We start from the raw sequence: 24,668 nt of genomic DNA, 5'->3' as shown, positions 1-24,668 counted from the left end.
TGAGATTCTGTGGCCTGCCTTGTGCAGGAGGTCAGACTAGATGATCATAATGGTCCCTTCTGACCTTAATAATATCTAAAATATCTATGAATATTGAAAGGAACACCACAGAGATGTTAAAAAAACCCTGCTACTTAACACCAGGGCTTAACACGAACGAAAACCCAGCCCAACCGAACGGTAGGGTCTCTTTGGTGCGGATCCTGCCCTCACTTACGCATGTGCCTCACTTTAAGCTTCTGAGTAAGCCTGCAGCACAGTGCCCACAAGCTGCCGAGCCACCCATGCCTGTCACCGCGACCGTCTTTGGAGGCTTCCCATCCCCATGCAAACGCAGCTCAATAGTGCTGAGCTTGGGAGAGCCCAAGGCCCGCTGCCCTCGGCTGACTGTCGAGAGAAGGGTCCCACGCGGCTGGAGCTGGCTACTCCAGGCTGGCTCCATGGGGGGGATCTCAGGAGAGGCGTAAGGCGTGTAGACAGCCGTGGTGATCAGGCGGCTGCAGGAAAAGCTTTGCTCCCGGACAGGGCATTGGAGGGGGCTCCCAGCTCACGCTCCCATACCCAAGTTCAAACTCCATGGGCCAAGTTATGTCTTTTGCTCGGTCTCCTGCCAAACCCTGAATGATCCAGGGAGTCTGAGGAGCCAGCTGTTCCAGCCAGAGGGAAATCCCTGTCCCGGAGGCAGTTCCTGCGTTACCCACGCTGACTCAGCTGTGGTGAGAGCAGGAGAGAGAAGACAGCAACAGAGAAGGCTGGGGAAGCTGCACTGAGCCAGTCTGTGCTGGATCTGGCCTGTGTGTGCATTCACCGAATGAGGATGGAGGCTGCAGGCCAGGGCTTTCCAACAGCAAAGGCGTCAGTGAAAAATCGGAGCTGCTCCCCAGATGATCCCTATGAACTTTGTCTACGCAGGATGTCCCTGTGCAGCGAGCGAATGTGCTGGAAATTCACCTCCTGGCTTGCCAGGCAGCAATGCCTCTTGTAGACAAGTCCCTCGTGTCCGATCTGCTGGGCCGGGCCGTTCTCTGAGCCACAGGCTCCTGCTGTTGTGCTCGCAGGTGCTTCCAGCCTGGCCGGGGTCCCAGTAAAAATGGTTTTCTACACCCCCTCTCCCCACATGAAACTGTGAGTTGAGACACAAACCCTCCATAGAATCATAGAATCTCAGGGTTGGAAGGGACCTCAGGAGGTCATCGAGTCCACCCCCCTGCTCAAAGCAGGGCCGATCCCCAACCAATCCCCTCCAACCTGAGGTGGTTCTGAGCCAAAGGTGCCCCGGCCTCCTCCTGTCAGCCCAATGGTGCTTCCGTCCCCGCGGCACATCCTGCCGCAGCAGGGGATTAAACGGAGCAATGGTAAGAGCTGGGAGTTGTAATACGCAGACCATTGGCCGAAAAGATCCAAGTAGCCAGGAACGCTCTTAGTGCTGGAGATGGGCCTACAGCAAAGACCCACCCTCTGAGCACCCTTGAAGCTTTAGATCCACGCCGGGACCTCTCTCTAAATAACAGTCGGTGCTTATACATCCCCTCCCGTCTCCAGGTCCCAAAGCCTGGCACAGCGGCGGCTCGGCATCCTGAGTGCCCTGTCCTTTGGCAGACGGGGAAACGGAGTCACGGCGAGGAGAAGTGACTCGCCCCCAATCGCACGGTCAGTCGGTGGCAGAACCGGGGCTCCCACCGAGGAGCCGGATTTTCAGAGGGCGTCTCCAGTCAAAGCCAGCGGGAGCCGGAGTCCCTCGGTGCTGCAGCATTTTTACTGAGTGGGACGTGCACACGCCTGGAATCAGCCCTTCCCGTCCTGCATATCAGCAGCCCGGCCTCCCCCATCCCTGTCCCGCCAAGCCCTGCTCATCCATGGCACAGATGTGCTGCTCTGTGGGACACGGGGGGAGCTGTGGACTCAGAATGAGGCTGTTGATTTAGATGAAGAAGCTACAAGCAAAGCCAAGGAATGAAGGCAAACTAGGAGCCTGATCCAATTCCTGGGGCCTGACCCAACATCTCTGTGTTTCAGTGGGAATCCTTCCATTGAATCAGGCCTTACCTGCCCTGGCAGAATAAAATAAGTAAGAATGAACAAGTGCCGGAGCTAAATCTGGCACCTAAGACTCCCCACTGCCCTATGGTACGTGAGTACTTAGCAGGCCCAGTGCTCTTGCTCCTGGAGCTCGGAGTTCAAATCTCTCCGCTTGCAAGAGCGGGCTAAGGTTTACAAGAGGTACGCTGGCATTGCAATCCTCAGAGGGGGTCAGCAATAGCTACAGGAAATGGCCCCTTTCCAGCGCTGAGTCCGGGAAGTTTGTGGTGGGAGGGGGAAATCCCAGGAGAAACATGGTTGGTTGGCCACGTGTCATTGTGTGCGTGGAGGGATGCCTAGAACATGCAGACATGCAACTCGTTTGCCCGCTGAGCCCTTTAGCCGATGCAGTGCCTGGACAAAGAGGCAATCAGCCGAGGGGAATAAAGCCAAAGGTGCCGTGGCAAGCGAGACGTTTCGAGCAGCGAAAGGCTTGACTGCAAGCTGGGGTCGTCGCTCATTAAGAGCTAATTCATTTCGGTCTCGTTTAGCCAGTTGCGTTCCCCACAGCGATCTCCTGGTTGGGTTTTTTGGTCCTTCCCAGGCGAGCCAAAAGCATGATTTAAAGAGGTGCTAATCCCGCGGACGGTGGAAATGTTTTATTCCTTGAGACAGGAAGGTCTCAGGTAGTTATAATAACAACAGAGGGGGAAATCTTATTTCAAAACTTGGGCTCCGAAGGAAGACAAGGGAGCCAAGTTTTTAAGTGAAGTGGATAGTTACCATTTGGGTGATCGCGGGTCAGGGATCCTGCCTTGCGGAGACACTGGGATTCTAGGCTCGAAGTGGGAAGGAGAGTGAACTCCTGCACATCCCAGAAACAAAGAGAAAGGTGCCCTCATGGGTCTGCCCTGGTGGTCTCTGGGTGATGCTACGATCTGCCCTGCGCTGTGGGAGATGCAGAGTTAATCGCTGGAAGGGAAAACTTCATGTTGCTCAACAGTGACCGCTTCTGGCCAGCTGGGAATGACAGTGTGGCAGCAGCTGGCTCTGAAGGATGGGGCTGTTACTCACAGCCGAGCAGGTGGAAGGTGCCAAGTGACCAGTCAGGCCGCGCAGGGCACATGGAGAGGCAGCATGGGGCAGGGGTTAGCATGCAAGCTGAAGAGTGGAGTTTGATTCTCTACTCTGTTGCAGCCTCCCTGCATGTCCTTGGGCAAGTCACGTAGCCTCTCTGTGCCTCAGTTTCCCCCATACAATGCAGATCACAGCCCTGCCCTGCCTCCCAGGGGTGTGTGAGGATAAGTCCTGTAAAGACTCTGAGGTGCTTGCATACTGTTGACTGGAGATCCCCTCGTGTCAGCGTAGACAAGCCCTTAGCCTCAGATCCAAAGACAGTCACAGACCTTGTTAAAGCCAATGGGGGCCAAGCAGCCTCTTTCAGGCTCAACAGAAGGTGCAGTCAAGCCCCTTTATGCAATAAAAACAGCTACAGAAAAGGGTGGTGATCACCCACGACAATCGGCCACATGGCAGCTCAGGGCTAACCCAGGCAGGTTAACAGGGGTTTCCTTGGTTGCAAAGACAGGAGCTAGGAGTCTAGTTACAGACTGTGTGTTAGGGACAGCGTAAACCAGAGAAGATGTCAGTGTGAGCCAGAGAGGAAGCTCCTTGAGCACACAGCTCACTGGAGGGGCAGACACGGAGGTACCTGGGCCCAGAATAAACGTTTTGTACATAAATCAGATGTCCCCAAGTATATATCTGACTCATATCACCAATATCTCGTTCTAATCAAAACAGGCCTGCAGGGCTTTGAATATCAGAGAACTGAAGCCGAAGCCTGAGCAATGTAGCTTCGTGTGGCATGGGGCCCCAGGCAATCGCCCTGCTTGCTACCCCCTAACACCAGCCCTGGCTTGTATATGCAGAAAACCAGTTATTGTGGCATGGTTGGGCTGTGGAGTTTTTATAGCGTGTTGGGGGAGCCTCAGAAAGAAAAGGGTTGAGAACCCCTGCTCTACATTGATGGCCCCGGGCTTCCTTTCTTTTGCTGGTTCAGCTTTCACAAGGCCATCTGCTCTGGACATGGATGTTAGAGCATTGCGGGGATATGCATATGTGCAGGGGTGTCAATCAATTAATAGATTCCTAGGCCAGAAGGGACCACTGTGAGCATCTAGGCTGACCTCCTGCATAGCACAGGCCCAGAGACCTGTCCCCAAATAATTCCTGCAGAAGATCTTTTAGAAAAACATCCCGTCTTGATTGCAACAGTCATCAGTGATAAAGAATCCACCATGATCCTTGGTAAATTGTTCCATTGATTAATTACTCTCACTGTTAGAAATGTATACATTACATCCAATCTGAATTTGTCTAGGTTCAGCTTCCAGAACGTGCTAGACCTTTCTTTGGTAGATTGAAGAGCCTGTTATCAAATATTTGTTTTAGAGGCAGGGTACTTACAGACTCTAAGCAAGTCACCCCTTAACCTTTGCTTTGTTAAGCTCCTCGAGTCTATCACTCCAAGGCTGGTTTTCTAATCCTTTAATCATATCATGGCTCTTCTCCCTACCGTCTCCAGTTCATTTACATTCTCTTTGAATGGTGGGCACCAGAACCGGGCCCAGGATTGCCACCGGCGCTACATCCAGAGGTAAAATCACCTCTCTGCTCCTACACGAGATCTATCTGTTTATGCCTCCCAGGGGGGCATTAGCTCTTTTGGCCCCGGGAGCTCACGTTCAGCTGATTCTCCGCCACAACCCCCAAACTGTTGTCCGTCACTGCTCCCCAGGATAGAGTCCCCCGTCCTGTAAGAGCAGCCTACTGTCTTTGCTCCTAAGCGTAGACATTTCCACACAGCCGTATTCAAACACATTGGTGGCTGGCGCCTAGTGCCAAGCGATCCAGGCTGCTCTGCCAACAGAGATAATTACTACCGAGAGGCGTTGCGGTGAGAGCTGACTCGCCCCACGTGGAGACCTGGCCCCATCCCAGAACTCGGTGGTAACCAACCACAACTGGCATTGGCCTCGTCTACCCCCGCAAGCCCCATCTGTCAATGGCTGCTACCATTAACCCTAACAGATTAACCGGCCTGTGCTTTGCCTGCCTAGATGCTGAATGAGGGTCTCAGTGGTTTCCAGCGCAGGCGTGCCCTTGCGTAGCCAGGCCCGGGTGCATAAAGGTGTTTAGGTGTCTACCTTGCCTTCATTTCAGGGGGAGTTAGACACCGAAATAGCTCTGGGAATCTGGGCCCACGGCTGCTCTGTCACCTCCCCCAGGAACAATCACTCTGAGTAACTCCCCCCGTACAGGAGATTCGGGATGCTCTCGGAGGCACTTCCACAGGTTAATAAACTCGCCCACAGTCACCAAGAAACAGAGCTGCCAGAAAAACCAGACAACAGGCACAGCACAGCCATAACTCAGGGCTTTGCACTGAGCAGAGGGAAGTTCTTTCCGGCTGCCAGGACCCTTCTAGAGAGCCGGCCTGTGGGGAACTAAACGTGGGCCTTCTGTAGGGAGACCAGATAGCAACTGTGAAAAAACGGGCCGGGGGTGGGGGGTAATAGGCACCAATCTAAGAAAAAGTCCCCCAAAATGGGACTGTTCCTTAAAAAATGTGACGGATGGTCACCCTAGCCTTCTGGAGCTCGGAGCATGTGCTTCCATAGCCTGAGCTAAGGGCCAGCTCCCTGGCTGCTCTGCTCCGAACGCTTTGGCAAGGGGCCGTGCTCATGGGCAGAGCAGGCAGGTCTGAGGTGTGTGTGGCCCTCAGCCCATTGCAAGAGCCAGTGGGGAGACTGAAGGCACTGTGAACTAGATGGATCCGACTGGTTGATGGGGCGTTGCAGCCCCAGAACATCTGGTACAACAGCCACGTGGGGGTGTGACTTCCTCTGCACATCTGGCCTTCGGAAGCTGCAGGGACAGTGCTGAGATTCTGACTCAGCGTTTGGCCAGGCAAAACGCACGCTGAGGAGTAAGGGCTGAGCAAAAGGGGATCTATACGGATACTCACCAGCTCTTATCTAGCGCCGTTCATCTCCCGATCTTCCAGCGCTTTAATGAGGAGGGCAGGATCGTTACCCCCATTTAAAGATGGGGAAACTGAGGCATGGGGCGGGAAAGTGACCTGCAAAAGGTCACCCAGTGGGTCAGTGGCCGAGCTGGCAATAAGACCCCAGGTCTCCTGAGGCCCAGTGCTGTACCCACTTGGCTACACTGCCCCCGCAAAGACTTGCAATGTTTGCCCTTTGATTTTTAAGTCTTTGCTTGTTAAATCCTCGTACACAGCTTCACTTGCTCATCCTAATACAGCACTCAAGGGCGTGATGCACAAACGACGGGAAAGCACTGCGAGGTCATCCCGCCCAGCCCCTGTCAGTACAAGACAGTTCCCCACGGTACCCCCGTAGGGCTTTGTCCGCGTCTAGATTTTCCACCCTGGGTAAAGGATAGGGTTGAATTCAAGCTGGCTGGAGTGTACAAGATCACAGACAGCCCAAAACAAGGGGGAAGGTGCTTAGAGGGGGGCTGGAGGCACCATTTTTAAGCTGTCCGAGCCTGAATCTTTTGTTATAAGCTCATGAAATTCCACTGCTGGGGAAGGCCACCCTAGCCACTGCTTGGAGATGGGTTAAAGCACCCTCCTACCTGGCCTGCATGTGGGCGTCCGGAGCCATGCTGCTCCAGGTAACGGATTCCAGAGCGCTTTAGGTCCCCAGCTGATAGATCCCTTAGAAACACCATCGTGGGATTATCAGTTCTTCTGGGCAGGGACCGGGTCTTCCTATCCTTTTGGCAAGCAGCCAGTATGTTTTAGATGCGACCACAATAGAAATAATATTCGCCACACAGACAGCTAGCTAGCTCGCTCTGCCTGCTCACAGTGAGGGTTTCCATGCTAAAGATCCCCTTACAGTAGAGGCGGAGGAGGACTGGACTGAGATTTGGGAGTCCAAGGTCCAATTCTCATCTCTATCCCAGACTCTGCGTGAGGTGGGACAAGTCACGTTGTGTCTCCGTTCCCCACCTGTGAACTGGAGATAACAATTCCCAACCTCACACTGGTGTGGTGGGGATAAATTCACTCCCGTGTGCAAGGTGCTCAGATAAACTGGTGGGGGTTTATAAACCGAAAGAAGAAATTCTGCTCTTTGGTGTTGGCCCTGCTTTCTCTCTCTTAGAAATCACTTAGAAGGTCTTTGGAGCCCAGCCTGGCTGCTGGATGAACTGAAGATTTCTGCCTGCCTGGACCTTCCCAGTTATAAGCACTTGGCCGGTTGCTTGAATGAAAAATTCAAATAAAACCTAACCTGTAACAATCCAATGCAGGCCAAAAACGCTTGCAGAGACCGAAAGGGGCTTCCAACATCCTGAGCTAAAAAGCAGAGGTTTTTCTACGCCCATATAAAGCCAAAAGTTGACTAGATTACAGTAAAACCTTCCCAGGCACTCGAGCTAAAATGTTGTAATAATGCTTTCTTCCTTGGCCTGAAGCTCAGGGACCTGGCAGCCACTGGGACTTCTGGCATGGCCAGGGCACACCGGCTCTGCGCCTAGAGCCTTTCGGCGTTTGAGGCAATGCCACCCGTTCTGGTGCCTATGGACGAGAGAGAAGACGAGGGCTGTGCAGTGGTGTATGGACACGGCTTACTGCCTTTTCCATCTGTATTTGTGCTTCCTTCCAGGACAGATAAGGTTAGAGCCTCACTCCTGCCTTCAGCGAAGGGTGAATTTCTCAGACGTGCCATTGGTTTTGTCACTGGGCGCCGTTATTTAGGAGACACACATGTACCCGTCCCAGAGGCCAGCAAGTCAAGCCCGCCCTGCCAAGCGTTTGCTAAGGAGTAAATCCTGCAGTCATCAGCCTTCGCTCAGGAAAAATCTTGCACTGAAGTCAGTGCAAATTTTTGCCTCAAGGAGTAAAAAGTGAGTGAAGACTTCAGGATTCAGGGATTAGAACTCAGGACCCAAGCCCTGAGGAGCTCTGCTTGCTCAGTCACGTGTCACTCCAGCAGAGGATCAGTCCTATGAGAAAAGGTCCTTAACCAAGAGTCCCGGTTCTGAACACTTCCGGACGTTTGCTCCTGCCCCTGCAATGGGATGGACTAGAAAGTCCAGATTCAGATCCTAACCAGGCCTTCTGCTCTGATTTTCCTGACTATTCTTTACTTCTAGGGCAGAAGAGAATTAGTTTCTCCAGGGCGTGTAACTCTCAAGGCAAAGGGCTAGATGCCGGCGATGCAGGCTCAGCTCACTTGCATCCTTGGACATTAGCTGGCTTCGCTGAGGGAAGGCGTGTTGGGCTTATCCCAGGGGTATTTTCCAAGGACTGCTGAGGGATCTCTAGCTTCTGCCCCGATAACCACCGGAGATGGGCACAAGTGGCTGTGGTTTCACGTCTCTGCCCAAGGGCAGCGCTTAGATTCTTTGCTGCTGGGTGGAAACTCGCGGTGTTTGGCTTGGTTGACTGTGGTGCGCAATCCAAAGGAACAGCACTCGGATGCTGGGGGATTGTGAAATGCCTCAGCCCCGGTATGCGGAGAGCTTGTTTGTTATGACTCATGTCATGGGAGAGGATTATTTAGGAATTCTACCACTGCCTGCCGTAGAAGCACCACCAGACTCCCGAATTCCATAGCTCAGCTGGGCTGGTTTCTGCACGGATCTGCAGGAGGGGAAGCCAGGGTAAGGGAGCAAGGAGCCTTCCCTCACCCAGTATGCTGCTGCAGCCTTTCAGTCCTTGTGTGCTCCACTGGCCTGCTGGGTGTGCTCCTGTCTCTTAGTGGCTGGGCCGACAGACAATAGCAGCCCGCTACGTCCCCATTGCAGAGAGAGCTCCTCCTTAGTGCAAGTGGGCGAGGCCTGTGATTTCTGGTGTTGAAGTCCCTGGGTTCAATCCCCATCCTCGACTATGGTGTCTGTTTGAGGACTCAGTTGCAGGCCTGGTATATTCGCACCCCGCGGAGTGCAAGGAGTGACTGGGCCTAGTACCCCTGCTGGTGCTGGATATCCCAGAAAGGGCAATGCCCCCTCTCCATCAGCAGCCCCTGAGCCAGCGGAGAACATGTCCTGTCCCTCTGAGAAGCACAGTGCCCACCCGAGACACTCCAGCAGCTGGCAGGGGGCCTGCGATTCTCTGCACTGGAGTTTGTGGCTAGTCCCATGGAAGGACAGGATATCCTAAAGTTTGAGGAGCCCAAGCCTTCCTGGGGAATGACCCACCTGATTCGGCAGGTCTGAAAATCTCCCTGCCTCTGAGGGAGCTCGGATTCAGAGCTGAACATCATGGCCTGTCTTGGTTTTGGTCTGACCCAAGACCCCACCCCTTCCACACTACATCCACTGGAGCCCAGGATCGAGCCAGAGGTAGGCACAACACACAGGGCCCTCTGCAACAAGTTGGGTCATCAGCGGAAGACCCAGTTTCCCCCCGTCACCAGTTTTCCTCTTTGCTCTGCATCTGATGGGGGCCTCTCCCGTGTTCTCAGCTTGACGGCTCGACTGACCCATGAGACTCAGAAAAACACAGCCAACCTAGCCCCATACCGTCATACAGCCAAACAACTGACCTGTCGACTCAGTACCGTCGGCCCCCTTGCATTTACTGAATGTCTGCAAAAAGCTGCCGGACGGAGCACATCTGCAGTGGCTGCAATTGTTAGTCATGCTAAAGTCGTTGCTGTCCATGTGGCTGTTTCGGAGGGAGTTGTGTGTTGGGGACAGGGATGGTGGATGACGGGCGGGGGAGATACCATATGCGCCTGATTCCTCAATACGCTTTCAGGTTCCTTTAACCCTTTCTTTTCAATTGAGATTAAAAAGGAAACAAAGAAACCCTGCTGAAAATCCTACTGGAAGCGTCCCCATGAGGCCTTGGGTGGTGCAGGCCGGGCGTGGTTTGTGCCGGTTAGTTTTAGAGCGATCATTTCTGTTCTTCGTGCCGATCTCTTGCTGCTTTTCAGCAGTAAAGGCACAGATCTGGAGCTGGTGTCAACTCTCCTAGCTCGCTAGACTTTAATGGAGCTACGACAGCTGACACCAGCCGCCGGTTGGCCACTCAGTCGCTGCCTTGCCGAGTTTACAGTCGGAGGCCCTGATTCCGAAAACACCTTCCTTACGCGAATAGCCTGTACGCCTGACTTGAACGGAACTAGTCCCAGGAGGGAGGGTTTGCAGCACTGGGGCCTCCCTTGGGCAACAGACGATGCAACGGAGAAGGGAAACAAGACAAAATCATGGCAGTGGTTTGGATTGGTGCTTGTTTTGTCACTGCCCTTTCCTAAAGGGCTGCGCAGTGTTTGCTTCCTGCCCTAAACTGGAGTGCATTCTGCCTGCCTGCTGTCCCGCCCCAGAGGTGGCTGCATTTCAGCCGTGTGCGAAGTGATCCAGAGATGTAATGTGTTGATCTCTGTTGGTATAGCACTCTGGGCTCCTTTGGGACGAAAGGCTAGTGGTGAACCACAGTCATCCCTGGGGTAACTCCACTGACAGCAGGGGTGGATTTGGCCCATTATTACCTCTAAATCTCAACGATACATGTAACTAAGCAGCTAGGCCAATAGCAAGTAGCTGCTTTGCACCTGGCTTAGAGTCTATTCTCTTTCACAGACTGGCTGCAATAAGGAAGGGCATCCACCCAGGACTGAAGAACGAATCTAAAGAGAAACCGATGCTTCTTCGGGTGAAGGGCTCTCCGTGGCTATTTAATGTTTTACCAGCAGGCGACTGCCAATTGCGTCCATCCCCCAATGTCATCCCAGTGATGGATACAGCAGGGACTACGGGCTCCGGGGAGGTGTGTGCTTTCCTAAAGGCTCTTCCATGCCAGCGGGTCGAGAGGTCGCCGGCGGCGTGACAAATGATGGATGAGGCAGGGAGGGGCGGTGGGGATGTCGCTTTTAATGGCAATCGATTTCTTGACCTTGATCTAACACTTGAGGTGGGTGTTTCCATGCGCTCCATCCATCCCCGGCAGTTGGATCATTACGAATAGCCGCTTGAAGAGATTATTATGGACTGGGAGACAGGGACAAAGCCTGATGATTCCTGTTAGGAAGGGAGGATGGGGGAAGCAATGTGTTCTGCTCATTTTGAGATTCAGCTTCTTCGGTGTGTAGGCTAACAGGAAGCCACGGCTCAAGTAAACTGGAGTGGCCAGAGGATGAAAGCAGCAACTGGGAACGGGAAAGCGAATGGGAGTCGGGTGGTTGGGGTTCAATCCCTTTCTTTTCCCGGGTGACCCTGGGCAAGTCACTTGGTTTCCCTGAACTTCCTTTGAAATGGGGATACTACTGCTCCCTTCTGGTCACCATTTGTCTGTCTCGTCTCTTTCTATTATAACCTCTCCAGGGCAGGGACTGTCTACCATGGCTCTCGATACATGCACTCTGTGTATGTGCAATGCCTAGCCCAAGGGGGGCCTGATCTCAGATGGGGCCTCTCAACTCTACTGCTGAGGATGGATTACATCGGGACAATTTACTGGGACGGAAACCTTGGCAATGCAGCCTGCCCTGCAGCCACGGCACCTCATCTCAGCTCCTTCTCAGCTATCACACGCTAAGCAAGACTGACTTCAATCAGCTGGGTTTATTAGGCTCTTTAGAGGGAGACCTCTAAAGAACTGTGAGATGCCCACAGGGTAGAAGCAAGGGTGGTTCAGTGAGGGCATCTTTCCTGATCCATTAGCCCAGTGGGATGGGAGGGGGTGCCGCTGTGCTTGGGACGAGACATTAAGTCTTTATCCCAACCTCTTGGGGTCATTAAAATACATCTCTGTGTTTTTCTCAAGCATAGGAGAGAGAAGGAAACCTGAGAAGGAAATTCTCCCTGAAGAGCATTACCTGGAAACGCATTGCTGCCCTTTCTCCATGGATGGAATCTGCTATACATTTCAGGGAACCGCCAGATCCAAACCCACCCCTAACTCTTCTGGATCAGGGGGGATCCTAAACTAGAGGGACTGACATTAGATGCAGTGGAGGATAGTGGAATTCTCAGGGGAACAACTGATCTCATGAGATTTCCCCCACGCTTGCCTGAAATCCACACGCCGCAAGAGAAGCTAGAGGAAGTCTGACACTGTCTAATCGGATACTGATTCGAGCCCTAGATCTGGCTTAACCACACACCTGAACTCCAGCCCTTCAACCTAAGCCCAGTCTGGATCCAGATGTGGACCCCGCCACTCACTCCAGATCGAGTTATATTCAGTAGCACCAGCGACTGATCACGAGATGCAGTGATGGCCCGTTTACCAAGCCTTCCCATGATGAAGCTCGAAGAACCCCACCGCCCATAAAGCAGCCAGGCAAAGCAAATGGGGTGATTACCTTGAGCAGTGTAGATTAATTCGCTGTATATTGCTGGGTGGATCACAGGGCACGGGAGATCGTGGAGGTACCACTTCAGTGCCTCAGCCAACGTCTGCCCATCAAACGGGTCCATGTCTACAGCTGCTGCATCTGGAAGGGGAGCGGAGGAAGAACGTCACTCCCATAGGCCAAAGGTACAGACGAGCTGGGGGGAAATGTCTGCCCCAGAGCAAAACCCTTCACTGCCTGGAGGGATCCCACACTGAGGCTGAAACTGACCAATCCTCATGCTTGAGAATAGGTTCTCCTAAGATACCCACGGCAATCACTGGAGACAACAAGGGTACTCACGGCTGGCCTGGGCTAAAGCATCCTATTATATTTTGCTACCCCATCCTACTCCGCCCCTGCCAAGGCCTTTTTGGTCTCATCCAGCTGTTGCGGGAAATCCTGACCCACTGTCATCAGTGGCAAAACTCCCATTGGCTTCAATGGGCTTAGCCCTTCTCCCCTTGTGTCTTGCCTGTTTCACCTGAAAGCTCTTTGAGGACGGGATGCTCTCATACGGCATATCTGTACAGTGCCAAGCACAACGGGGTGTGGACCCACAACGATGCTCTGAAGGAGAAGGTCAGTTTTCAATATGCTGTAATTCATGGAAAACAATTCAAAGCAAAACAAAACACCATCAATGAAAGCTGATTCTTCCTCCTCAGAGAGAAGCCCATAATCTGCCTAAAAGTAAACACTGGCAATTGGAAGAGACAAGCACATCACAAACCATGGGACAGCCAATTATTTTCCCTATGTCCTCAAACGTGCCCCTTTGAAAAGAAGAGTAGCTGCTGAATTACCACCGGGGTGTTACACGCTGAAATTGAGTTCTGAATTGAATGGCTCAGAAGTTTGGATTGATTTGTGCATTGGGCTTTAATAACAGAGATATCCTCCCAAATCACTTTTCAAATGACACATACAGGAACCACCGAAATGCAGCTGCCTCTGGAGTGGGGCACGGCAGTGTATAAATGCACAAAGTAACACTACAAGGAAGTGAAGGATGCCATATCCAGTAGGAAGCACAGAGGAGGCAGAACGGAATCACCCAAAATGGAATTTGTCTAGGATACTTGTGTCAGTGCTGGGACAAATCCAGTAGGATTTTTAACAAGCACAAGGGACCTGGAGTGGCCCGCCCAGCAGCGCTATGCAGGGACATACTTCACCACCTGTTCTGCGGAAAGAGCAACCAAAAAATAAATCCCTAGAACTCTTGCATCGTGGGTTTTCCTTGGAGGTCTCCCAGCCAAGCTCTGGCCGGGGGAGCTTGCTGGAGGAGGGGGAAATCGGGTTAATCAAAATGTTTTGTTTTGACCAAAAAAAATAAAAAATCAAATGTTTTGTGTTGATTTGGACTTTTGATGTTTCACCGTATGTGATACAGCACAAAATAAAAAACGGAACCAAGAGTTGTTCCAAACCGAGCCATTGAAATGGTTCATTCGAACCGGCCTGTTTGGACCCTGTCCGAATGCGCCTTTCCCCAGTTTTTATCTGAATTGAAATGTCACTGAAATCGACGCAACGTCTGATGGGTTTCGGGTTTGACCGAGCCGCGGTTTCCGGCAGAAAGCGGGTTTGTTGATTTTCCCCACTGGTTCTGCCGGCCAGCCCCGGCCCTGCTCAGTTTCAGGGACCACAGTCCAAAGTGCTCCAGGGCCAGGCTTAGCAGCCAGCAGAATGGCTCAGGAAGCCTTCGACCAGGGACTGTAGGAGAGCTCGGTGGCAGGAGAGCGGGGGTGATATCTGTGCAGAGAGGATTCTGCTTCCTGGGCCGTCTCTGGACTACCTTGCAAAGGCAGTGAACGGTGCCAGAGGCTACAAAACTGCTTGGGTCCACTAGCTGAAATCTCTCATCAAAGCGAGCCTCATGCTGCAGGGGCTGCCGGCTGGGGGAGGGCTCCGTCCAGTCCAGCTGGGGACAGACATGTGTCATTCTAGCTCCGTTCAATCACAGCAACGCTCTGCTGCATCTCCCAACAGGTGCCAGAGCCACCCCTAAAAGAGAGCAGCCCGTCCTGCCGACCGGGGCAGCTTCGCTCCCTTCCCAGGCTGGAACTCCTTTGCACAGGTCCCTGGATGGCTGCCAAGCCCCCTCTCTCCCGCAGCTTGGGGCTGGCTTTTGTGTCCAGACCTGGGTCACTGTGTCATCCAGCTGCTTAGAAAGATGCAGTTGCTCGTCCCCTCTCCATTGCACTGCGTGCCAGAGGCCGGGCTGACGGGGCCATCGTGACAGCTGTTTACATGAGTACGGGCCAAGGTGACTGGGAAAGATCAGCAGTGACTGTGAGCCTGGGTGGTATTAATAACTCCTGGTAATTATTAGCACCACAGACTGAGCCCTCTGCTAATTTGCTGGGTTAAGTGTCAGCACGGATGCCGCATCCCCGGCATCAGGATGAGCATTTCCGTGTTTTAAGGCCTCTCAGGGAAAATACCCAGCAGACTTTTGGACTGTGCAGTGTTACCAGGGAACATTTACTGCTAATGTGACTCTGTTCAGCCCCGCAGACTGACACACAGGATGCACTTGGCCCATCCCAGTGAGTCTTTGCACCAACGACTCACTTACACCAAACGCTGATTTCATCTCCATTGTGTGCTCTTTGGCCAAGAGCCTCAGTTTCGCCGATGGGGAAACTGAGGCCCAGAGCGGTTAAAGTGACTTGACCCAAGTTCACAGGCCAAGAAAGGAAACATGGGAGTCCTGTCTCCCAGTCCTCTGTTCTAACCACTTAAGCTCACTCATAGACTATCAGGGTTGGAAGGGGCCTCAGGAGGCCATCTAGTCCAAACCCCCTGCTCAAAGCAGGACCAAACCCCAATTTTTGCCCCCGATCCCTAAATGGCCCCCTCAAGGATTGAACTCACAACCCTGGGTTTAGCAGACCAATGCTCAAACCACTGAGCTATCCCTCCACTCCCTTTGTCCTGTCCGCCTTCCCTGAGTTCCAGCAGAGAAGGACAACTGGAAACACTTGACCATTCTGGATAAAAGTCACGGTGCGTTTCTCACTTCGCGCGTGGCGGCGTGAGTAAAGGCAGCTCCGGCTGAAACCCTTTGAGGCTGGTGACTCCACTGTGAATGGAAATGCTCCTGAGTGTCCCAGCAGAAAGCCAGCTGCTGTCCTCCTAGGAGTATGGAGCGCGTGCCGGGCCCTTGACTTTGCCCCAGCGTCCTCGCCAAAGGCCTTTGCTGTGTTTGCAGAACAGCTGCCCACGGATATGTGGCATGATGCAGGTCTATGCCATAGCTAAATTGGTTAGAAGTGAAAAAACCCCACCACCCTAGCTGGCCAAGTCTCTAGTGTAGGTGCAGCACTAGTGGACAAAGACCTTCTGCTGGGATCGCTTATTGTGTCTGGGGAAATGGTATAAGCTATAATGACAAGAGAACTCTTTTCTGGAATAAACTGCGTCTCCGCTAGTAGGGTTTGCTGGTGTAGCTACACTGGTGCGACTCGACCAGCAAAGCCGTGCGAGTGTAGACAAGGAACTAATCCGGGAATGGGCACCATCCTCTGCACAAGAGTTACCCCTCCGGGACAATCCACACAATGAAGCTTGCCCTGCTCCCAGGATCACATCAGACAAAGCTCCTGCTGCCCGCCACCGCTGCTCTATCAACACCCCCACCTCCGGTGTCTGTTTGTGTCCTTCTCCCGCTCCCGTCTCCGCTCCTTTCTCCGGGCTGTCCCCGCACAGAACGTCCCTGTTAGAGTTCACCCAACCTCCACCCTTCTTCTTCCATGATGCTCTCTAGACGTCAACACGCCACCACCAAATTATAACCCAACGGGGCTTCCTGATGCAACCCCAGCTCCTCCACTTCCTAGCTGAGATTGAAGCTATTCATGGCAGGGACTGTAACTATTGGGTCATGCTGAGCACAGGGTTGGTGTTGCACTAGTAAAGAAAGCCAGTTTTCCCCGGAAGCAGCCTTAACTGGCCTCGACAGCTCTTGGGAGCTACCAGACTCGTGTACAGGCTGGTAGAGGGGCCACTTGTACCTCTGAACCTGCCAAGGCCCCACTATGCGACAAAGACCCGCAATGGGGTGGGGGGTGGAAACACAAAAATTGTTCATGCAGGAAACTTAATATGCCACAGGACTCATTGCTTGGGTGTCAATTTGTCTGTCTAAAACCTGGCCTGACAATAGGGCAGTAAATCCACCGGGAAGAGCGTTAACTCTCACCCGGAGAGCCAGACACAATGCAAACCGGGGATCGCTCTTTCAACAGAGAGCGCAGTAGCTGCAGTTATCCCTTTACATCCTTGTTTTCAGCGTTAGGGCCTGACTCTGGTTCACATAGCCTCATACAAATCAGGAGTGACTCTGCTGAGCTTAGTGGAGCTGAGGGGAGGTCAAACCAGTGTCAACCGAGCTCTGGGGCTTTGGGCCACAGGGGCACTGGAAGGGAGAGTCAGGGGACCATGGCCCTCCTACTTTTTTACAGCTGTAAGGGGGCGCAACGGGGGCGAGGGGGTGGAGAGGAGTGAGCAGGGGGCCGGGCCTTGGGGGGAAGAGGTGACGCAAGGATGGGGCTTTGGGGGAAGGGGTGGCATGGGAGTAGGGCCTCGGGGGGAAGGGGCGGTATGGGGGCAGGGCCTTGGGGGGAAGGGGCTGTGCAGGGGATGGGGTCACAATTTGGGTGCCAGTGCTCCTCCCCCCCACTTTTAGGGATCTTCTGCCACTCCTGGCGGGTCATCTTCCTGGATCCCTCTTTAGAGGCTTTCCAGGGGCAGATACAAAGATTAAGGGCAGTTGCAACGGGAGAGGGGCTATCTTCAGATGTGAGCAGGAAAATAAAGAAATGAGCGGAGCTCGAAAGGCTCAGAAGAGGAGTTACGACAAAGACCAAGAAAACCCAACCTAACCTGAGGTGAAATTATCCATAACCTGGCCCCTAACTAGAGTCAGGAGCTACGCTAGGACTCTCTTACCCTGTTGCGCTGCGGGAGTCGAACCCACAACTTGGCCCGCGGTTCATTCCCCAAGTGGGGGAACTGAGATCCAGCCCTTCAGGCCGCTCACCAGCTGGGCCTGGGACTTCAGTTCCATTGCAAACACTAGTCCACTGTAGCTGGTGTTTTCCTGGCCCTCAGGATGGCAGGCAGCCGACCCAGCCATCTGCGGCACTAGTCTTCCCACCTTCCCCTCGCATAACGGGAAGAAGTGATCCCCACTTTCACTGAGCCTCGACAAACCTTTGGTGTAGGCTCCAGGTCACGTTTTGGTCAGTGGTGCGAGTGCCCCATACTGGCTTCTTCTATAAAGGGCCACTGTGAGGCACTTGAAAGAAAACCCTGGCCGGTCCCTTATTTACAGGAGACAAAAGAGGCCTTCACTTCACACTTGGCTTGTGACCAGATAGAAAACCACACTGAACAATGCCAGAGGCGAAACCTCTAACCCAGCAATTGGAGACACTACCTCATAGTCAGTGCTGACCACAAGCCTGACCATGAACCTCGGAGCGACGCCCCCAGGGGAATGGCAGGTTCAAACCCAGCAGTGAGGTCTGTGAGAAAACAGACTTGTCATGAAGTCAGCCTCGGGCAGCAACCTGCCTTGGCCAAGTGTGACACAGAGCAAGGCGTATGCTGGGTTTGTGCTCCATTCCCAGGAGCAAAAGGCTGGGGCATTGCCCGGTGATTTTCCCTAAGACTGCGACAATTGGAAGAAATGGAAATGTACCAGCTACAATGCCATGGTAATAACCCTTAGTGCTTCTACTGCCATCTTAGTACACAGATCTGCAAACAGAAACTCTGCATGTGTTATTAATTGAATGCACTGGACGGTGGTAGCTGTTTTGGGGCCCCACCAGTGTCATGTGATGGGTATTTGCACCTCCACTACAGAAAGGATGTGGACAAATTGGAGAGAGTCCAGCAGAGGGCAATGAAAATGATCAGGCATCTGGGGCACATCATTTACGAGGAGAGGCTGAGGGAACGGGGCTTGTTTAGTCTTCAGAAGAGAAGAGTGAGGGGGAATTTGATAGCAGCCTTCAACTACCTGAAGGGGGGATCCAAAGAGGATGGAGCTCGGCTGTTCTCAGTGGTGGCAGATGACCGAAAAAGGAGCAATGGTCTCAAGTTGCAGTGGGGGAGGTCTAGGTTGGATATTAGGAAACACTATTTCACTAGGAGGGTGGTGAAGCACTGGAACGGGTTACCTAGGGAGGTGGTGGAATCTCCATCCTTAGAGGTTTTCAAGGCCTGACTTGACAAAGCCCTCGCCGGGTTGATTTAGTTGGTGTTGATCCTGCTTTGAGCTGGGGGTTGGACTAGATACCTCCTGAGATCTCTTCCAACCCTAATCTTCTCTGATTCTTCCTTTGGCAATGCATTTTGCTTTTTTATTATAAATTATAATATTGTTACAAGCTGTGAGAACCTTGTTATGGGTTGAATTAAAATCACATTGAGATTGATAGGTGTGAATTTGCCCTTTAATTAACATAACTGTAAGCATAAGCCCCCATCTAAAACAAAAGGTGTATGTGAACCCATCCAGGAGCTTTTGGCTGAGTATTGTTCTGGGTAGGGAGGGTGTGTGTGTGTGTGTGTGTGTGTGTGTGACAGAGAGAGAGACAGAAACTGGGAACAGATAAGAACAGAGAGATGGAGAGGCAAGGAAGCCAAGCAGCAGCCTGTAAACCCAGTGTGACCTTAGAAAAAGCCAGGGAGCATTTTTAGGTCTAATGTTGGCTAAAAAATTATGGGGGATGTTAGCTCGGAAACTGCTCCTTTTGTTCTTGGGTCCTTCTGTGTTCAGAGATGTAGAGTTTTGTTCCTTTCTTGTAAATAAGGCTGCATCCAAGAAAATCCCAGCCACCATCAGTTTCTGTTTCCAGCTGGAACATCCCCAGGGCCCTGAACTCTGACTAGCTGCTCAGGTCGAAAAGGAGAAACCATACAATAAAACATTTAAAAAATTGAAACCAAATGTTTTGAATGATCTGAAATGGCACTTCCCCTCCCCACCCTCAAAATTCACTTCCCCCTTATCCCCCCACATTCACTTCCCCTCCACCCACCACATTCACTTCACGGAAAACTCCTGAAATTTGACACTTGGTTCCATGACAAAAAACAAACATCAAAATGTTGGAACTTCCCATGAAATGGAAATTCTGGTTCCCGCGCTGCTCTCTTTGGGGGTATGAGAAGCATCCCATGTGCCTGCAAATCAGGGGACTGCATGTTCCATACAAGTGGGGACCCAGGCGCTGAACCCCATCCAAAACCCCAGCCCTGAGCACATCACAACTTGGGGGAACTTTGACTCGGGGCCTTGACCCCAGCTTCCCAAATATCCCCCATTTGTATCATGAAAACCCAGGCTCTGAGACCCCCTGAAGTTTGAATCTGAACAGTGACACCATGTGGAGACACTGTTAATGGTTCTGTGGGGCTCTACATTCACCCAGAGACGTGGGAGCAGACCTGGCAGACGCAGTTAAGGAGGACCTCTATGGCTTGCCGGAGCCATTGTGGGCATATTTCTCTGCTTCGATATAATGCCATTTGTCATTGTCCGTTTTCATGAGGGGAGATGAGCTAGGCAGAGGTGTTTAAAGACAGAGACTCGACTCTCTGATGAGAGCTCTGAACAAAGGAGCCATTTTTCGCCCATCTTAATAGAGGCTGTCTAGGAAGCCAGAGTTTATTGCGAAGCTTGTTAACTCTCAGCTCCTAGTGCATCTACAAAGGGCAGAGCAGAGGAGAGAAACCTAATGAGCAAGCAAGAGAGACAAGGAAATTGCTGTTTTTTTTCTCCCTGCCCTTCTTAAGACACTATTGTGGCATCTTTTTGTGTTGAAGCATGAATGCTTCCCAGGGGGCAGCTAAAGATCAAAATTTAAAATATGCTCTGCTTGTATCGCCCCTTTGATCCGAGGATCTCTAAGCACTGTACAAATAATAACTAAGCCCTTCCAGGCTCCTGGCAGACAAGGTATTATTATCCCCATCTTACAGATGCAGCCGGGAGAGATTTAAGTCCTCAGAGTTCTTCTTCCATAGTAAAGAACCTCTCCCCAGTGCGGCCCAGACTACATGGAATGAGTCATCCCGCATGTAACAACACAGACCTGTGCCAGCCATCCGGCTGATGACCAAACGGCCACTCCTCAAAGTCTAAGGGGACATCTCTACTCGAGCCAGAGGTGTAATTTCCATCTCGCACAGACGTCGCTTGGATTGAGCTAACATGCTACAAACAGAAGCAGTGGGATACGCTACCCGCTCCAAGTACAACCCTACCCAGCACCCCACATGTGTGCTCGGGGGGCTAGCTCGTCCTGTTGCCTGCCTCGCCGAGGTGACACTTCTATTTTTAGCATGCTAGCTCAATCGGCGCTACTGTGCCTATGTCTAGCCCAGCTGGGAACCACTGCTCCAGCTGCTGTGTAACTGACACTGTGCTGAAAGCAGCTGGGTGGGACCAGTCTCTTTACTAATGTCCCAGGGGTGCCCACGTGAGAGCCGGCACCCTGCGATGCTGGGCGTTTTACAGACACATCTGGTGAGAGGCAGCCCCTCCCCCAAAGAGCTTGCCAGGGACAGCCAAAGGGGAAGCAGAACTTTGGCAAAGTGATTTGCTCAAGGACACCCAGCAGTCAGTGGCAGAGCTAGGAATAGAAGCCAGACCTCCTGACTCCCAGTCCAACTCCCTTCCCACTGCATCACACGACCTCCTCTCGTGCCCATTTAGATTCAAACATTCTCTGCAGAGCCACCGACTCCCGGTTTCTCTAGACTCACTCGCTCTCTTAGCCAGACTCTGGGAAGAGCAAGTCAGGTTATATTCCTGTAAATCCTCTGTATAGTTAAACCCTCTTGTGCGGGGGGATGGGGAGGGCACCTGTAGTGAATGGATCTTTGTCTTTCCATGAGACCGGGACTAGGTAGCAATTATGCCTCCCTCAGCTCTAAGCAGCTATTTTGTCCAGGTCTCCTGATGCTGGAATAATGGGTGGCAATTATTTATCCTCCTGCTCTGGGTAGTCATTTTGTGCACAAGCTCTAATTTTCTCAGTTGAACTCACACTCACCATAATTTCTCTACCTCGTCTGAACCAAGAGTGGCTAGGGTCTCATTTTACCTGTGATTTGACTAGCAAAACCAAAACAGTCCCTTAATATCCCAGCAGTGGCAAATTGCAACACAGAGGAGGGCTCATGTTTGCATAGATTCACAGATTCCAAGGCCAGCAGGGACCATTGTGATCCGCTAGTCCGACCCCCTGTATAACACAGGCCAGAGAACTGCCCAAAATAACTCCCACAGCGGAGCTTTGAGAAAACCATCCAATCTTCCTTGAAAAATTGTCAGTGATGGAGAATCCCCCACAGCCCTTGGTAAATTGTTCCACTGGTTAATTACCTGCACTGTTTAAAATTTACGCCTTATTTCCAGGCTGATTTTGCATAGCTTGAACTTCCAGCCATTGGATCCTATTATAGCTTTCTCTGCTAGACTGAAGAGCTTGTCATGAAATATTGGTTCCCTACGCAGGTATTTATAAATTGTGACCAAGTCACTCCTTAACGTTCTCTTTGCGAAGCTAACTAGACACAGCTCCTTGAGTTATCGCGGTAAGGCAGGTTGGTTTTCCAACCCTCTAACCATTCTCATGGTCCTTCTCTGACCCCTCTCCAATTTGCAACATCTTTCCTGAATTGTGGGCACCAGACCTGGACACAGGATTTCAGCAGCGATTGCACCAGGGCCTAGTACAGAAGTGAAGTAACCTCTCTGCTGCGATTCCCCTTTTCATGCATCCCAGGATCGCATTAGCCCTTTTGGCCACAGCACTAGGAGCTTGTGATTCACTGATTATCCACCATGACCCCCAAATCTTTTTCAGAGTCGCAGCTTCCCAGGAGAGAGTCCCCCATTCTGTAAGTATGGCCTACGTTCTTTGTTCCTGGATGTAGCCATTTACCTTTAGCATATTGTTGGCTCGTGCCCAGCTAACAAAGTGGTCCAGATCACTCTGTCAGTGACCTGTCCTCCTCATTATTTACCACTGCCCCAGTTTTTGTGTTGTCTGCAAACTTTATCAGTGACAATTTTATGTTTTCTTCTAGCTCACTGATAAAATGGCTAAGACCAGGTCCCTGCGGGACCCCACTAAAAACACACCCACTCCGTGATGATTCCCAGTTTACAGTTTGAGACCTATCAGTTAGCCAGTTTTAATCCATTTAATGTGTGCCAGATTAATTTTCTATCGTTCTAGTTTTTTAATTTTATATCGTTCTAGTTTTTTAATCAAAATGTTGTGCAGTACCAACTCAAATGCCTTCTAGAAGTCCAAGTATATTACATCAACTCCTTTATCAACCAAACTTATTTCATCAAAGAAATATCAAGTTAGCTTGACAGGATTTACTTTACACAAACCCATGTTGATTGGCATGAATGATATTATCCTCCTTTAATATTTATTGATCAAGTCCCATTTCAGCTGCTCTATTATCTTGCTCAGGGTCACCCCGTTTACCCCTTTTAAATATTGGCACACCATTTGCTTTCTCCCCAGTCTTCTGGAACCCAGTGTTCCAAGACTTATTGAAAATCAACATCAATGGTCCAGCAAGCTCCTCAGCCAGCTCTTTTAAAACTCTTGAATGCAAGTTATCTGCATCTGCTGATTTAAAAAGGTCTAACTTTTTAACTGCTGTTTAACATCCTCCAAAGATACTAGCAGGATGGAAAGAGTGTTATGTCTTTACTCTATCTATCTTTGATCCCTTCCCCTATAGCATTGTTGGACAGAAGCGGTAATGAACAGGTAGATGTGTGTGAGCCACTGCTCCAGTGCTTGTGATAACATCGCCCCCTGGTTGCTGGAGGCCTGAAGGGAGGATAATAGTCTTAATATTGCTGCCAGATAGAGGAGATTACCCTTAAATTCAAGTGGGAGAACCCTGAGTTTAGAAGATTAGAGCTGAGCAAATAATTGATTTTTTGGTTTGGTGGCGGAATGGAAAAATCTGAAAATAATTTTGTTTTGAACTAAAACTGATTTTTTCCCCATTTTTTCTTGCTGACACAACCTCCCTTCCCTCCCAAGTAATTCACTTGGGTTGATCTGAAAAGCCATTTTCTCGACAAAATGCCAGTTTGAAACACAATTTCATTTTGAAACGAAACGCTCCGAAAATGTCAAAACGAACCATTTCCGCATTTTCAAAACATTTTAACCTCATTTTTACCCGGTTGAAACGATTTGCTGAATTTGACCCACACTGGCAAATAGTTTCGGTTGCCCCGAAACTGCATTTTCTGGTGCATTTACTATTCGTCCGAAAAAGTGTGCTCGGCTCCAGTCCTTTGACTCCCTGTGCATGCGTACAATCACGGTGTCCGTATGCAGCACGGCCCACTTTACAGGAGCTATTGTTTTGGTTGCAAGTAGGAGTTTAATTCAGCACAAGGGTCAGGTACAGTTTTCTAGGGTTGCAAGATCCCTTCCCATGCTCTGTACCTACAGTTTCGTGGCATTTATTTTGGCCACTCAGCCAATGCACTTGACAGTTTAAAGTCTGAATGGAGATAAGGCAATACATGATGGTTCCTTTAAATGAAAATGACCGGCAGCTTGAAGATATGGGTATCTACTTGCTAGATAAATAATTGACTAAAGAAGAGAGAAAACATAATCTTCGGTAAACGTGCACAAGCTCTCTGGTAAGACATTCTTCTACCAACTTCTGAGGTGTCCCATATTTAAGACTGCAGTTGGTTTCAGATTCTTTCTGAACTCATTGTTGGGGTCGTTCCTGTAGGCTCTGTTTCCCACTTGGCAGTAGATGAATACAGATCCATCAGGCAGGCTATTTAATTCACTCTGCACAACTGGTTCAGCAGTGACGCGGTCCGGGCACCAGCTCCTGCCCTGGTTATCCTTGTCCCCGCAGAACAAGGTGAAGACGGGCCGACCGCAGTTCTGCTGGGCCGCCTGCACGAACTCGCTATAGCCCTGCACCGCCTTCTCCGCCCAGCCTATGGCCCCGCTGCATTGCTGGACGGAAGCACAGTTAGCACAAGATGTATCTACCCCAAAATGCTTGCAAGTTGGAGGTCATAAAAGACAAGGAACTTTATTTTGCTTCTGTATTTCCCCTCGGCACGCTCCAGCGTGGGGTCCTATGTGACAATGCTGGGAACGACAGAAATTCTGGGGGAGGGAGTTTGCCTTAGCAGCTGCCTGAATGAAATGGAACAGGTAAGTT

General features: G+C 51.3%; 1 protein-coding gene across 2 annotated transcripts in view; it reads right to left on the bottom strand.

Annotated features, from left to right (window-relative positions):
• The window catches only part of PIK3R3 (phosphoinositide-3-kinase regulatory subunit 3), a 349,039-nt gene that overhangs the window by 190,150 nt on the left and 134,221 nt on the right, over positions 1-24,668 (bottom strand). For both annotated transcript variants that reach the window (XR_012160507.1, XM_073357839.1), the window contains exon 4: positions 12,369-12,500. Coding sequence is in view for 1 of the 2 variants with exons in the window: in XM_073357839.1 (XP_073213940.1) it covers positions 12,369-12,500 (132 nt within the window). In the remaining variant the exon portion in view is untranslated. The remainder of the gene's footprint in view (positions 1-12,368; positions 12,501-24,668) is intronic.

Source organism: Lepidochelys kempii, chromosome 8, assembly GCF_965140265.1.
Source record: "Lepidochelys kempii isolate rLepKem1 chromosome 8, rLepKem1.hap2, whole genome shotgun sequence".
NCBI classification, from domain to species: Eukaryota; Metazoa; Chordata; order Testudines; family Cheloniidae; genus Lepidochelys; species Lepidochelys kempii.
This window is presented reverse-complemented; position numbering and strand designations above follow the sequence as displayed.